The sequence below is a fragment of the Salvelinus alpinus genome, chromosome 22 (assembly GCF_045679555.1).
Source record: "Salvelinus alpinus chromosome 22, SLU_Salpinus.1, whole genome shotgun sequence".
NCBI lineage: Eukaryota > Metazoa > Chordata > Actinopteri > Salmoniformes > Salmonidae > Salvelinus > Salvelinus alpinus.
In genome coordinates, this window is record NC_092107.1 from 13,740,570 (window position 1) to 13,757,851 (window position 17,282).

The 17,282-nt window shown below is 41.1% G+C and overlaps 1 protein-coding gene across 1 annotated transcript in view; it reads left to right on the forward strand.

Annotated features, from left to right (window-relative positions):
• Positions 1-11,236, forward strand: part of LOC139549033 (ankyrin repeat domain-containing protein 13B-like) — a 40,652-nt gene extending 29,416 nt beyond the window's left edge. Inside the window, exons 9-15 of the mRNA XM_071359090.1 lie at positions 21-85; positions 530-666; positions 5,974-6,131; positions 7,052-7,246; positions 8,105-8,274; positions 8,792-8,868; positions 9,833-11,236. Coding sequence (XP_071215191.1) covers positions 21-85; positions 530-666; positions 5,974-6,131; positions 7,052-7,246; positions 8,105-8,274; positions 8,792-8,868; positions 9,833-10,034 — 1,004 coding nt within the window. The 3' untranslated portion in view covers positions 10,035-11,236. The remainder of the gene's footprint in view (positions 1-20; positions 86-529; positions 667-5,973; positions 6,132-7,051; positions 7,247-8,104; positions 8,275-8,791; positions 8,869-9,832) is intronic.
• Positions 11,237-17,282: the final 6,046 nt, after the last annotated feature.

Sequence of the window (17,282 nt, forward strand, 5' to 3'; positions counted from 1 at the left end):
TGATGTGACCTTTTTCTCAGTCGGTAAGACGCCCCTGCAAAACTTCCTAGGGATCGCCGAGCAACACATGGGGCCTAACAATGGGGTTAGTGGTCATAGTCATCATTATCATCATCATCATCATCATTTATCCAAATCATTATCCTCCTCATCATCCTCATCCTCCTCATCACCATCATCAATCCTAATCATCATCCTCATCCTCATCCTCATCATTGTATAGGGATTTTACCTTATAGCCAGAGTGGCTGTCAATTTTTGACATGAGTAGAGTTCCCTGGGCATCTCTTCTCTCTCAAATATTGATCACCATTTGAGTTGTCTTCTGCTGCCAAACCCGCTGACAATCTTTATCCCCCTCTCTCATCCTCTCTCTCTCTTTCTTTCTCTCTCTTAACCCTCCCTCCTTTTATCCCTCTCTCTCTTTCTCTCTCTCGATCTCTTTCACTCTGTCTCTCTTACTCTATATCTCCCTCCCTCTCGCTCTCTCCTCTCTCCCCATCCCCCCTCCCTCCCCTTCTCTCAACAGGCCCTAGTGACTCAGATGTCATGTCCTGCCGTGACCAACCCCACAGCCCTGACAGCCGAGGAGTACTTCAATCCCAACCTGCCCCTGGGCACCCGGGACATTGGCCACCCCTGTCAACTCACCACCAAGACTCAGAGGTGACAGCGACAGCCATCACAGCCCTTATAACACCCTCTATGCCCGGGGCCCTTGGCTATAATAGCCCTATCCAGAACCATACAACATGCCTGGATCCCAAATGGCACCCTATTCCCTTTATAGTGCATTACTTTTAGCCAGGGCCCAAAGTAATGCATTATATAGGGAATAGGGTGCCATTGTGGATGCAGTCTACAGTATGTCTCTGGCCCTGTCAAGTGTTTTGGCTCTGGCCCATGCATGTACATGTTTTCCTTCTATCCAATCTACAGTATGTAGGCTGTGTGATCTGATAAATGACTATGAAAATTGAGATCACATCAATAGCCGTTTATAATTCTGCTGGTTATTGGATAGATTGTGACAAGACAACAGTGAGATGGTGTCCCAGCCCGATCACTAGGCTACTAGTACATTATCTCATCAGTTGAACATAAACATTGATTGGTCTGAACAGAAACCAGTGCAACAAATGACAAGATTTGATCAATGTTCTAGGATGAGATAGAACTAGAGTTCAAGTCTCTCACAGTTTTTCAATATGCCTGCATGACCAACAAAGACTCTTTCTGTGGGACACGTTCCTGCATTGCACTGTGAGTAGCTCCCAACGGAATAAAAATTCAACAGAGAGGGACTACTCTTCATTTTACGTTTCCAAACATTTTGCTACGGTGAGCCCTACTGAACAAGATTCAGGTGTATTGTATAATATACACACTACTGTTCAAAAGTTTGGGGTCACTTAGAAATGTCCTTGTTTTTTAAAGAAAACCACATTTTTTGTCCATTAAAATAACATCAAATTGATCAGAAATACAGTGTAGACATGGTTAATGTTGTAAACGACTATTGTAGCTGGAAACGGCAGATTTTTTATGGAATATCTACATAGGCGTACAGAGGCCCATTATCAGCAACCATCACTCCTGTGTTCCAATTGCACGTTGTGTTAGCTAATTCAAGTTTATCATTTTAAAAGGCTAATTGATCATCAGAAAACCCTTTTGCAATTATGTTAGCACAGCTGAAAACTGTTGTGCTGATTAAAGAAGCAATAAAACTGGCCTTCTTTAGACTAGTTGAGTATCTGGAGATTCAGCATTTGTGGGTTCAATTACAGGCTCAAAATGGCCAGAAACAAAGACCTTTCTTCTGAAACTCGTCAGTCTATTCTTGTTCTGAGAAATGAAGGCTGTTCTGAGAAATGAAGGCTGTTCCATGCGAGAAATGGCCAAGAAACTGAAGATCTTGTACAACGCTGTGTACTGCTCCCTTCACAGAACAGTGCAAACTGTCTCTAACCAGAATAGAAAGATGAGTGGGAGGCCCCGGTGCACAACTGAGCAAGAGGACAAGTACATTAGAGTGTCTAGTTTAAGAAACAGACGCTTCACTAGTCCTCAACTGGCAGCTTCTTTAAATAGTACCCGCAAAACACCAGTCTCAACGTCAACAGTGAAGAGGCGACTCTGGGATGCTGGAATTCTAGGCAGAGTTGCAAAAAAAAGCCATATCTCAGACTAGCCAATAAAAATAAAAGATTAAGATGAGCAAAAGAACGAAGACACTGGACAGAGGAAGGTTGGAAAAAAGTGCTATGGACAGATTAATCTAAGTTTGAGGTGTTCGGATCACAAAGAACATTCGTGAGACGCAGAAAAAAATGTATGATGCTGGAAGAGTGCTTAACGCCATCTGTCAAGCATGGTGGAGACAATGTGATGGTCTGGGAGTGTTTTGGTGGTGGTAAAGTGGGAGATTTGTACAGGGTAAAAGGGATCTTGAAAAAGGAAGGCTATCACTCCATTTTGCAACACCGTGCCATACCCTGTGGACGGTGCTTAATTGGAGCCAATTTCCTCTTACAACAGGACAATGACCCAAAGCACAGCTCCAAACTATGCAAGAAGTATTTAGGGAAGAAGCAGTCAGCTGGTATTCTGTCTATAATGGAGAGGCCAGCACAGTCACCAGATCTCAAATCTATTGAGCTGTTGTGGGAGCAGCTTGACCGTATGGTACATAAGAAGTGCCCATCAAGCCAATCCATCTTGTGGGAAGTGCTTCAGGAAGCATGGGGTGAAATCTCTTCAGATTACCTCAACAGATTTACAACTAGAATGCCAAAGGTCTGCAAGGCTGTAATTGCTGCAAATGGAGGATTCTTTGACGAAAGCAAAGTTTGAAGGACAAAATTATTATTTCAATTAAAAATCATTATTTATAACCTTGTCAACGTCTTGACTATATTTCCTATTCATTTTTCAACTAATTTCATATATGTTTTCATGGAAAACAAGGACATTTCTAAGTGACCCCAAACTTTTGAACGGTAGTGTATGGTAAAGATATATATATATATATATATATATATACAGTATATATATATACTGTATATATGTGTATATGTATATATACAGTACCAGTCAAAAGTTTGGACACACCTAGTCATTCAAGGGTTTTTGTTTATTTTTACTATTTTCTACATGGTAGAATAATAGTGAAGATATCAAAACTATGAAATAACACATTTCATAGTTTGGAATCATGGAATCATGTAGTCACCAAAAAAGTGTTAAACAAATCAAAATGTACAGTACTTTATATTTGAGCTTCTTCAAAGTAGCCCCCCTTTGCCTTGATGACAGCTTTGCACACTCTTGGTATTCTCTCAACCAGCTTTACCTGGAATGCTTTTCCAACAGTCTTGAAGGAGTTCCCAAATATGTTGAGCACTTGTTGGCTGCTTTCCTTCACTCTGCAGTCCAACTCATCCCAAACCATCTGAATTGGATTGAGGTCGGATGATTGTGGAGGCCAGGTCATCTGATGCAGCATTCCATCACTCTCCTTCTTGGTCAAAAGCCCTTACACAGCCTGGAGGTGTGTTGGGTCATTGTCCTGTTGAAAAACAAATGATAGTCCCACTAAGCGCAAACCAGATGGGATGGCGTATCGCTGCAGAATGCTGTGGTAGCCATGCTGGTTAAGTGTGCCTTGAATTCTAAATAAATCACTGAGAGTGTCACCAGCAAAGCACCTCCACACCATCACACCTCCTCCATGCTTCACGGTGGGAATCACACATGCGGAGATCATCCGTTCACCTACTCTGCGTCTCACAAAGACACGGTGGTTGGAACCAAAAATCTAAAATTTGGACTCATCAGACCAGAGGATAGATTTCCACCGGTCTATTGTCCATTGCTCGTGTTTCTTGGCACAAGCAAGTCTCCTTTTCTTATTGGTGTCCTTTAGTAGTGGTTTCTTTGCAGCAATTCGACCATGAAGGCCTGATTCACACCGTCTCCTCTGAACAATTGATGTTGAGATGTGTCTATTACTTGAACTCTGTGAAGCATTTAGTTGGGCTGCAATTTCTGAGGCCGGTAACTCTAATGAACTTATCCTCTGCAACAGAGGTAACTCTGGGTCTTCCTTTCCTGTGGCTGTCCTCATGAGAGCCAGTTTCATCATAGCGCTTGATGTTTTTTGCGACTGCACTTGAAGAAACCTTCAAAGTTCTTGAAATTTTTCGGATTGACTGACCTTCATGTCTTAACGTAATGATGGACTGTCGTTTCTCTTTGCTTATTTGAGATGTTCTTGCCAAAATATGGACTTGTTTTTTTTACCAAATAGGGCTATCTCTGTATACCACCCCTACCTTGTCACAACACAACTGATTGGCTCAAACGCATTAAGGAAAGAAATTCCACAAATGAACTTTTAACAAGGCACACCTGTTAATTTAAATGCATTGCAGGTGACTACCTCATGGAGCTGGTTGAGAGAATGCCAAGAGTGTGCAAAGCTGTCATCAAAGCAAAAGTGGTCTACTTAGAAGAATCTCAAATATAAAATATATTTAGATTTGTTTAACACTTTTTTGGTTACTACATGATTCCATATGTGTTATTTCAAAGTTTTGATGTCTTCACTATTATTCTACAATGAAGAAAATATAAACCATTGAATGAGTGGGTGTGTCCAAACTTTTGACTGATACTGTACATACAGTGCATTCGGAAAGTATTCAGACCCCTTGACTTTTTCCAATTTTTTTTACGTTACAGCCTTATTCTAAATTGGAATAAATATTTTTTTTCCTTCATCAATCTACACATAATACCGCATAACAAGTTTTTATAAATGTATGAAATAAATAAAACGGAAATATCACATTTACATAAGTATTTAGACACTTTACTCAGTACTTTGTTGAAGCACCTTTGGCAGCGATTACAGCTTCGAGTCGTCTTGGGTATGACGCTACAAGCTTGGCACACCTGTATTTGGGGGAGTTTCTCCCATTCTCCTCTGCAGATCCTCTCAAGCTCTGTCAGAATCGATGGGGAGCGTCGCTGCACAGCTAATTTCAGGTCTCTCTAGAGATGTTTGATCGGGTTCAAGTCTGGGCTCTGGCTGGGCCAGGGACATTCAGACACTTGTCCTGAAGCCACTCCTGCGTTGTCTTGGCTGTGTGCTTGGGGTCGTTGTCCTGTTGTAAGGGGAACCTTCGTCCTGAGCGCTCTAAAGCAGGTTTTCATCAAGGATCTCTCTGTACTTAGCTCCGTTCATCTTTGCCTCGATCCTGACTAGTCTCCCAGTCCCTGCCGTTGAAAAACATCCCCACAGCATGATGCTGCCACCACCATGCTTCACTGTAAGGATGGTGCCAGGTTTCCTCCAGACGTGACGCTTGTCATTCAGGCCAAAGAGTTCAATCTTGGTTTCATCAGACCAGAGAATCTTGTTTCTCCTTGTGTGAGAAACAATGGCAAACTTTTGGCAAACTCAAAGTGGGCTGTCATGTGCCTTTTTACTGAGAAGTGGCCCCTCTACCATAAAGTCCTGATTGGTGGAGTGCTGCAGAGATGGTTGTCCTTCTGGAAGGTTCTCCCATCTCCACAGAGGAACTCTGAAGCTTTGTCAGAGTGACCATCAGGTTTTTGGTCACCACCCTGACCAAGGCCTTTCTCCCCCGATTGCTCAGTTTGGCCGGGCGGCCAGCTCCAGGAAGAGTCTTGGTGGTTCCAAACTTCTTCCATTTAGGAATGATGAAGGACAGTGTATTCTTTGGGACCTTCAATGCTACAGAAATGTTTTGGTACACTTCATCAGATCTGTGCCTCGACAAATTTCTAAAAACCTGTTTTCACTTTGTGATTATGGGGTTTTGTGTGTAGATTGTTGAGGCATTTTTTTTTTAGAATAATACATTTTAGAATAAGGCTGTAACGTAAAATGTGGAAAACTGAATACTTTCCAAATGCATTGTACATGTTTCCCGGTTTCCTCAGGTTCAAGGCTAAGCTGTGGCTGTGTGAGGCCCATCCACTGTCCCTAGCGGAGCAGGTGGCGCCCATCATTGACCTCATGGCCATCTCCAATGCCCTCTTCGCCAAGCTCAGGGATTTCATTACCCTGCGACTGCCACCTGGCTTCCCTGTCAAGATCGGTGAGAGAGTAGAGTACACTCCTGTAACCAGATAGTTTGATCTGCATCCTAAAGATCTGGCACATCATGGTAGTTAAAGTGGAGAGAAACCGGGAGTGGGTGATTATCAAAGTAGACTAGTGGTGTAAAGTACTTAAGTAAAAATACTTTAAAGTACTACTTAATTAGTTTTTCGGGGTATCTGTATTTTAGTATTTACATTTTTGACAACTTTTGCTTTTACTTCACTACATTTCTCAAGATAATAATGTACTTTTTACTCCATGCATTTTCCCTGACACCCAAAAGTACTCGTACATTTTTAATGCTTAGCAGGACAGGAAAGTGGTCCAATTCACATACTTATCAAAAGGACATCCCGGTTCATTCCTACTGTTTCTGATCTGGCTCATTCGCTAAACACAAATACGTCATTTCTACATGATGTCTGAGTGTTGGAGTGTGCCCCTGGCTATTCGTAAATTTACATTTTAAAAAATTGTGCTGTCTTGTTGGGTTAATATAAGGAATTTTATTTATACTTTTACATTTGACACTAAGTATATTTTAGGAATGACATTTACTTTTGACACTTAAGTATATTTAAAACCAAATACTTTTCCACTTTAACTCAAGCAGTATTTTCCTGGGGGACTTACACTTTTACTTAAAGCATTTTCTATTAAGGTATCTTTACTTTTACTCAAGTATGACAATTGAGTACCTTTTCCACCACTGAAGCAGACCCACCTGTCCTTATGCCATGTTGGACATTCTGGCTACTCCTTAAATTCATTCAGATGCTGCCTCAAAATGTGTTAATTTGAGCTCTTAACATTTTTGTAATATTTACATCTATTGCACATTAATTATGAATCCAGTGATAATCGTAAATCCTAAACATCTCTGTCACTGTCTCTGTCATCTCTTCATCTTCTCAGAAATTCCCATCTATCACATCCTGAATGCCCGGATCACCTTTGGGAACCTGAACGGGTGTGAGGAGGGGTCGGTGACAGGGCCGGGCCGGGTGGAGGGGGAGGTGGACGGACAGAAGGACAGCAGCCCCAGGACTGACACAGACACCCCCTCCCCAGGCAGCGACTCTTCTAGTGTCTCCAGCTCCAGCTCCACAAGTGAGAAACACACACATGGACACACACGCACACAGACAGTCACACACACACCCACCCACCCACACACACAATCCATCTTTACTCTACAATTAGGGCCAGGAGTGTTTCCCAATCTCATGACTTGACCAGGACAAAGTCCGTTTTACCTGGTTGGACAGGAAAAACTTTGACTCATAATAACTTAACATAACATGAGGGTCAGTCTTAAATTGATGTGGGATTTGGGTATGACATTTTTATTTAAATATATTTGGATACATTTTCCCATTCTAAATACATCTAATATGGCAGCTTAATTAATGACTTTAAATATGTTTTACCATTATGAGAATATTTTGCCACCAGTAAGACTAGTAACACAACCAATGACAAATTTGAGGTAATTGAGGATTTTGTTCAATTGAAACCACAGCTCAAATCTAACTCTTAGATGTTAAGTCCCTCATATGGTTCTGGACTGGTTCCGACAGACATTTTGGTGTAAAAAGTGCTCTGTGAACGCCGTAGAGTTATAGTTACTTATAGTACCAAAAAGGGCCATCTGTCTGCTTTCCATTTCCACACCCTCAGAGCTATATTTAGAAAGCATTTCAGTCATTTCAAGCTCTATTGCCCCACTTTTGTTAAATAGGAACAAAATCACATACAGTGCATTCGGAAAGTATTCAGACCCCTTGACTTTTTCCACATTTTATTACGTTACAGCCTTATTCTGAAAATGATTAAATTGTTTATTTCCCTCATCAATCTCCATAATGACAAAGCAAACATTTTTTGATAAAAAAAAGAAATCTAAGGAAATTCAAGAATGACCCATAACATCCCATCACTCCTGTCCTGTATCTCTCCTCCATGCAGCGTCGTGTCGTGGAGGGGAGATCCCCCCGTGTGTGTTCGAGCCCCCTCAGGGTTACACTGTGCTGGGAGGCAACCAGCGGGACAACAACATGCGTGGTGATGAGGAGGAGGATCTGCTGCAGTTTGCCATCCAACAGAGTCTGCTGGAGGCTGGCTCTGAGTACGACCAGGTCAGACTCACTCTGGCCCCTCATAGGGCTAACTGCCATCTCAACCTGGCTCGTCTTCATTAAAGAACACAAAGGAAAATGGAAATGAGCGTCCAGGTTGTCTGTTTAGTTTGTTTCCTGCCACTTGGTGCCTAATGAACACAAAGTATGGTATGACTGTAGTCCTCTTCATTCCTAAGTGAAACATAAGGCATCGTATGGTTGTTTTGTAACCTTAACTCTAAAGTAATACTATAGTTTGGGGGCTCATTCAGGATGTGAATCAACTACATGCACATCGCATTAATAGTGTGTACAGTTGTGCAAAGAGCTACAAATTCCATATACACTATAAAGACGTGTAAGTCTGTCCTAATCAGCTAGATAGACAAACAGTTGACTCAGTATCCTAGGGCATAATCCAGTATCAACACTGAGATTGAAACATTGAAATGACAAGAACGTTTGGTGATTCTTCTTGTTGACTTGACTGACTATCTCTCTGACTCGGTCTGTCTACTTCCTGGTCTGTGTATAGGTGACTATCTGGGAGGCGCTGACCAACAGCAAGCCCAGCACACGTACTCTTCCCTGTGACCCCAGTCGCCTGCAAAGGTCTGCACTTTCTCCGCACTCGACTCGCTATCCTTCTCAGCCTTTGTTTGCTAAAGCCTTGGCTCGTCCTTCTCCAGCACACTGGAGGCCAGAGAGCTTCCTGGCTGCATTCACAGCACACAATGTCACTGTTGACTCACTCCCAGTCATGCACACACTGTTGTCTTTGTCTGCATTCCCTGCACCTCATACAGTAGATACACTCTGAGTGACTGGCCCCTGATATATACAGTAACTCTGCCTCTCTCCTGTATGCCCTCTCTGGGAACAATACACTGCATGTTACATAAACTCAAACTAGCACAATTTAGTGTGTGTGTGTGTGTGTGTGTGTGTGTGTGTGTGTGTGTGTGTGTGTGTGTGTGTGTGTGTGTGTGTGTGTGTGTGTGTGTGTGTGTGTGTGTGTGTGTGTGTGTGTGTGTGTGTGTGTGTGTGTGTGTGTGTGTGTGTGTGTGTGTGTGTGTGTGTGTGTGTGTGTGTGTGTGTGTGTGTGTGTGTTTTTTGGGGGGGTTTTACTATCCTTGGTTTTTACCAGAAGTCCTCACAAGGATAGTAAAACAAGGAAAATGTGGACAAGTGGGGACATTTCGCCGTTCTCCAAAAGGAAAAGGGCTATTTTAGTCTTGGGTTAGGTTTAGGGTTAGAATTAGGGTTTAGGGTTTGGGGTTAATTATGATTTTGAATGGGAATCAATTGTTTGGTCCCCACAAGGATAGTAAAACAAAAGTGTGTGAAGTGTGTGTGTGTCAGTGTTGTTGTGTGTGTTTGCATGTACACGTACGTGTGTGCATGCACATGACAACCCCTCTTTCCTACTCAAATTATGTCCTGTCAAAATGAATCTAGGTCCACCATATTTTTCAACCATTTCCACTGTCACTGACAATTCCTTTATTCTCCTTACACAATAACCTGGTTTCCAACCTCATTGTCTCCAACCCACCCACCCACACTCTTCCTCCAGGACTCCCCAGCACAGGCCTTGCCCTCCAGCCAGCCTCTGTAACACGCCCACCAAGAAGACCCCAGCAGCCTGCAGCTACGACCAGCAGCTCCGCCTGGCCATGGAGCTGTCGGCACGGGAGCAGGCAGAGGCCGAGCTACGGCGACGGCAAGAGGAGCAGGAGCTGCAGCGGATCATCCAACTGTCACTCTTGGAGAAATGAGAGCCTGTTTGGCCAGATGGGCTCTAGGAGGTATGGGAGAGGAGGAGGGTGGAGGTCCAGAGAGGGTAGTCAATAAGTTCACTCTACTCCTGGCTGTGACAGCCTTGCTCCTCTGACCGTCCCATATCCCCTTCCCCACTGCGCTCCTTCAATAAGAGCCTGTCTGTGTGGCACAACAGGGCTCTACAGTGCTGATACCGCTACAGTACAGACTCACTACTCTCTGGTGCCACTCTGCACTCGCAGTCAGTGCAAGTTTACAACAAGAAACAAGAAGAAACACTTTTAATGGAATGCTACATTGACCGACCACATCAGTGGGGCTAGGGTAATACAAATTGTGTTTGTGAAGGCCATTCTTTAATAAATGGTCCTGTGATTGGGGTATAGGGTTTGTGTCCACTTCACAGACCTGGGTCTTATTCATTAGGCACCAACGAAAGAAAATGTCATGAAACAGGGATGGACTACCTGAAATTGTCCAATAGAAACACTTGTTTTTGTTTACCGTTGCAAATCATTCTGCTATAGTGTGCCCTAATGAATACTGCCCTCTGTGTGCGTGTCAGGTGGGTCAAGTGGGGTGGGATGTTGAAATACTCTGTTACTTCCTCATTTTTAATAGATTGCTACATCCCCCCCCCCCCTTTGATTTGCACAAAATCGAGACATACTGTAATTAGACTGTGGATGGACTCTTGATGACTGTTAATGGTTCTAATAAGTAGAGAGATAGAATAATAACCCTATAGAGTTAGTGTTATCATATTAACATATTAACATTATGTCAGGAGTTAATTTTAATATGTTAATATGATAACACTATGACAGGAGTTAATGTTAATATGATAACACTATGACAGGAGTTAATGTTAATATGATAACACTATGACAGGAGTTAATGTTAATATGATAACACTATGACAGGAGTTAATGTTAATATGATAACACTATGACAGGAGTTAATGTTAATATGATACCACTATGACAGGAGTTAATGTTAATATGATAACACTATGACAGGAGTTAATGTTAATATGATAACCCTATGACAGGAGTTAATGTTAATATGATAACACTATGACAGGAGTTAATGTTAATATGATAACACTATGACAGGAGTTAATGTTAATATGATAACACTATGACAGGAGTTAATGTTAATATGATAACCCTATGACAGGAGTTAATGTTAATATGATAACACTATGACAGGAGTTAATGTTAATATGATAACACTATGACAGGAGTTAATGTTAATATGATAACACTATGACAGGAGTTAATGTCAATATGATAACACTATGACAGGAGTTAATGTTAATATGATAACACTATGACAGGAGTTAATGTTAATATGATAACACTATGACAGGAGTTAATGTTAATATGATAACACTATGACAGGAGTTAATGTTAATATGATAACACTATGACAGGAGTTAATGTTAATATGATAACACTATGACAGGAGTTAATGTTAATATGTTAATATGGTAACACTATGACAGGAGTTCATGTTAATATGATAACACTATGACAGGAGTTCATGTTAATATGATAACACTATGACAGGAGTTAATGTTAATATGATAACACTATGTCAGGAGTTAATGTTAATATGTTAATATGATAACACTATGACAGGAGTTCATGTTAATATGATAACACTATGTCAGGAGTTAATGTTAATATGTTAATATGATAACACTATGACAGGAGTTAATTTTAATATGTTAACACTATGACAGGAGTTCATGTTAATATGATAACACTATGACAGGAGTTCATGTTAATATGATAACACTATGACAGGAGATAATGTTAATATGATAACACTATGACAGGAGTTCATGTTAATATGTTAATACTATGACAGGAGTTCATGTTATGTTAATATGATAACACTATGACAGGAGTTCATGTTAATATGATAACACTATGACAGGAGTTAATGTTAATATGATAACACTATGACAGGAGTTAATGTTAATATGATAACACTATGACAGGAGTTCATGTTAATATGATAACACTATGACAGGAGTTCATGTTAATATGATAACACTATGACTGGAGTTCATGTTAATATGTTAATATGATAACACTATGACAGGAGTTCATGTTAATATGATAACACTATGACAGGAGTTACTTTTAATATGTTAACACTATGACAGGAGGTCATGTTAATATGTTAACCCTATAGAGTTAATGGTAATATGTTAACCCTGTAGAGTTAATGTTAATATGATAACACTATGACAGGAGTTAATGTTAATATGATAACACTATGACAGGAGTTAATGTTAATATGATAACACTATGACAGGAGTTAATGTTAATATGATAACCCTATGACAGGAGTTAATGTTAATATGATAACACTATGACAGGAGTTAATGTTAATATGATAACACTATGACAGGAGTTAATGTTAATATGATAACACTATGACAGGAGTTAATGTTATTATGTTAACCCTATGACAGGAGTTAATGTTAATATGATAACACTATGACAGGAGTTAATGTTAATATGATAACACTATGACAGGAGACTGGTTCGTTGGCAGCTAGTCTGCTCACAACAACAGTTACAGCATCCTATACCTTTCAATGTGTACGGCCATCATACAGCTGCTGTTGCTCACTCTTTGGACTCCAGAGGGGCTAATATAACCATGACCTACACTATATGGCTACACATAAAAATGAATATATACTGAAGAAAAACATAAATGCACATGCAACATTTTCAAACATTTTACTGAGTTACAGTTCATATAAGGAAATCAGTTAATTGAAATGTATGCATTAGGCCCTAATCTATGGATTTCACATGATTGGGAATACTGATATGCATCTGTTGGTCACAGATACCTTAAAATAAAAGTAGGGGAGTGGATCAGAAAACCAGTAAGTATCTGATGTGACCACCATTTGCCTCATGCAGCAGGACACATCTCCATTGCATAGAGTTGATCAGGCTGTTGATTGTGGCCAGCCTCTTCAATGGCTGTGCAAAGTTGCAGGATATTGTACACGTCGATCCAGAGCATCCCAAACATGCTCAATGGGTGACATGTCTGGTGAGTATGCAGGCCATGGAAGAACTGGGACATTTTCAGCTTCCAGGAATTGTGTACAGATCCTTGCGACATGGGGCCGTGCATTATCATGCTGAAACGTGAGGTTGTGGCGGCAGATGAATGGCACGACAATGGGCCTCAGGATCTCGTCATGTCATCTCTGTACATTCAGATAAAATTCAATTGTATTCGTTGTCCGTAGCTTATGCCTGCCCATACCATAACCTCACCGCCACCATGGGGCACTCTGTTCACAACATTGACATCAGCAAACCGCTCGTCCGCACAACGCCATACACTGCCGTCTGTCCAGTACAGTTGAAACCGGGATTCATCTGTGAAGAGCACACTTCTCCAGCCTGCCAGTGGCCATCGAAGGTGAGCATTTGCCCACTGAAGTCAGTTACGAACCCGAACTGCCGTCAGGTCAAGACCCTTGGGAGGACGACAAGCATGCAGATGAGCTTCCACGAGACAGTTTCTGCAGAAATTCTTCAGTTGTGCAAACCCAGTTTCATCAGCTGACCTGGTGGTTGGTCTCAGACGATCCCGCAGGTGAAGAAACCGGATGTGGAGGTCCTGGACTGACGTGGATACATGTGGTCAGCGGTTGTGAGGCCGGTTGGACGTACTGCTAAATTTTCAAAAATCTCTCTGGCAAGTTATCTGGTGGACATTCCATTGCATGTCAATTGCAAGCTCCCTCAAAACCTGTGACATCTGTGTGACAAAACTGCACATTTTAGAGTGGCCTTTTATTGCCCCCCAGCACAAGGTGCACCTGTGTAATGATCATGCTGTTTAATCAGCTTCTTGATATGCCACACCTGTCAGGTGGATGGATTATCTTGGAGAAATGCTCACGAACAGGGATGTAAAAAACTAATTTGTGCACAAAATTTGAGCGAATGGAACATTTCTGAGATCTTTTATTTGAACTGATGAAACATGGCACCAACACTTTACATGGTGCATTTATATTTCTGTTCAGTGTAGATCCATCTTTTTCATGGAGGTTATTACAGGGAGCACAGATATTGTAGGTTTCTGTTATCAAGGGAGAGGTGGAGAGAATAGAGATGACAAACGGGGACTGGTGGAGACACGGTTCATGGTGACCTTTGCGAGTTTGATATTCTAATGAAAAAGCATCTGTACTTGATATGAATGGAGTTGTGATGTGTTTGTCTGTGTGGAGTGTGGAGTTGTGGTATTTGTATGACATTTCAGCATAGCCTACACTTGGGATTTCATTTCTGACCTGAGCCAAACTCTGAGGGGGGGGGGGGGGTATATGGGCAGGTGTCACAAGTTGCTTGGTTTTTAGTACAAAAAATATTAAACTAGTATTAGAACATCAGCACAAGTTATGAGTCTGGTTCATACTCCTATTTATTGTTTAGCTTGCCAGATTAGTATTATTATTTTAAGTGGCTGGTTTTCACGAAGTAGGAGCTAGAGGTAATGAAACATTGTGGCGTGTGTAAGGAAGTCAATAAAAAAACTTTTTTTTGAACATCGGTGGCATTCCCGTTTCTTTCATTAAAGGAGCAATTCACAGCTTTTTAACATCAGATGACTTATCTCCTGCACCAAACCTGTGTCTAACAGTGATGTTAAACATTCTGTTAAAATGATACGATAAGAAGTATTAAGAATTACTCCGGATGACATCATAGAACAGGAAATACAATAACATGTATAAACCAGCATAATCTTCACTGCAGTTTATGACAACCCAGTACCTTGGCTGATCTCTGAATCCCACTGCTGACTTGCCTCTGAAGCTAACCAGGTTTGGTCCCTGGATGAGAGACCAGATGCTGTTTGAAGTGGTATTGGATGGCCAATAGGAGGCACTCTTTGCTCGTCTAAAAACACATATCCCACAGCAGTGATTGGGGACATTGCCCATCATAGGGTACTGTCTTTCAGATGTGATGTTAAACGGGTGTCCTTCTGACTCTCTGTGTTCACTAAAGATCCCATGGCACTTATTGTAGGGGTGTTAACCACCTAACCACCTAATCATCCCCAGCTTCCAACTGGCTCATTCCTGTAACTATTCCCCAGGTTGTTGCTCTAAATGAGAATGTGTTTTCAGTCAACTTACCCGTTAACAAAATGAACACAAACTGTATCCCTGCAGTCAGATGATACCAATGATAAGTATTAATCCTAGATTACACACAGGAGGTGCCATTTAGGTACACCTCCATTGTAAAATATTTTGGAACCTATAGAAATGCATGTATTAATGTCTACAATCGTGTTTGACAAGTATATTCTATTACAGACTCCTTAATACATATTTTTTAATTATATTATGTGAACTGAACATTTACAGTACCAGTCAAAAGTTACCTACTCATTCAAGGGGTTTTCTATATTTGTACCATTTTCTACATTGTAGAATAATAGTGAAGACAAAACTATGAAATAACAGATATGGAATCATGTAGTAACTAAAACAGTGTTAAAAAAAATAATTACGTTTTATATTTGAGATTCTTCAAAAGTAGCCACCCTTTGCCTCGATGACATCACACTCTTGGCATTCACTCAAATGAGGTAGTCACCTGGAATGCATTTCAATTAACAGGTGTGCCTTGTTAAAAGTTAATTTGTGGAATTTCTTTCCTTCTTAATGCGTTTGAGCCAATCAGTTGTGTTGTGACAAGGTAGGGACGGAATACGGAAGATGGCCCTATTTGGTAAAAGATCAAGTCCATATAATGGCAGCTCAAATAAGCAAATAAGCAAAGAGAAACGACATCCATCATTACTTTAAGACATGGTCAGTCAATACGGAAAATCTCAAGAACTTTGAACGCAAAACCATCAAGTGCTATGATGAAACTGGCTCTCATGAGGACCGCCACAGGAAAGGAAAACCCAGAGTTACCTCTGCTGCAGAGTTACCTCTGTTCATTAGTTACCAGCCTCAGAAATTGCAGCCCAAATAAATGCTTCACAGAGTTCAAGTAACAGACACATCAAAATCAACTGTTCAGAGGAGTGTGTGTGAATCAGGCCTTCATGGTCAAATTGCTGCGAATAAACCACTACTAAAGGACACCAATAAGAAGATACTTGCTTGGACCAAGAAACACAAGAAATTGACATTCGGTAGAAATCTGTCCTTTGGTCCGATGAGTCCAAATTTTAGATTTTTGGTTCCAACCGCCGTGTCTTTGCGAGACGCAGAGTAGGTGAACGGATGATCTCCGCATGTGTGGTTCCCACCGTAAGCATGGAGGTGTGATGGTGTAGGGGGGCATTGCTGGTGACACTGTCTGTGATTTATTTAGAATTCAAGGCACACTTAACCAGCATGGCTACCACAGCATTCTGCAGTGATATGCCATCCCATCTGGTTTGGGCTTAGTGGGACTATCAATTGTTTTTCAACAGGACAATGACCGAACACACCTCCAGGCTGTGTAAGGGCTATTTGACCAAGAAGGACAGTGATGGAGTGCTGCATCAGATGACCTGGCCGCCACAATCACCAACATATGCTGAGCAACCAACAAGTGCTCAGCATATGTGGGAACTCCTTCAAGACTGTTGGAAAAGCATTCCAGGTGAAGCAGATTGAGAGAATGCCAAGTGTGCAAAGCTGTCATCAAGGCAAAGGTTGGCTACTTTGAAGAATCTCAAATATATAATATATTTTGATTTGTTAAACACTTTTTTGGCTACTACATGATTCAATATGTATTATTTCATAGTTTTGAGGTCTTCACTATTATTATACAATGTAGAAAATAGTAAAAATAAAAACCCTTCAAATGAGGTGTCCAAACTTGACTGGTATTGTATATAAATATATAAAAACATTCTATTGAGTAGTAATGTTACTATCCTCACGACAACAAAGAAATTCTTAAATACATGTAATTTTGTCCTTGAAACATTTGAAATACTGTAGGATTCCATTCATTCCTATGGAGGACTGCTCCTTCTGAGGAGTACCAATATGGTGGCCGGTGGCTTCAAACCACTCATTGGCCATTACACAGCAATCCAGGGTTTATACACATCATTGGGTGATAACATTCCTACGTAGTTCAGTATCTACTAGCCAGCTCACCAAATGACAGAAGTGAAAGCACAAGCACAGCCCAGGAACCAGACAGGCTGTTTTGAGCAGC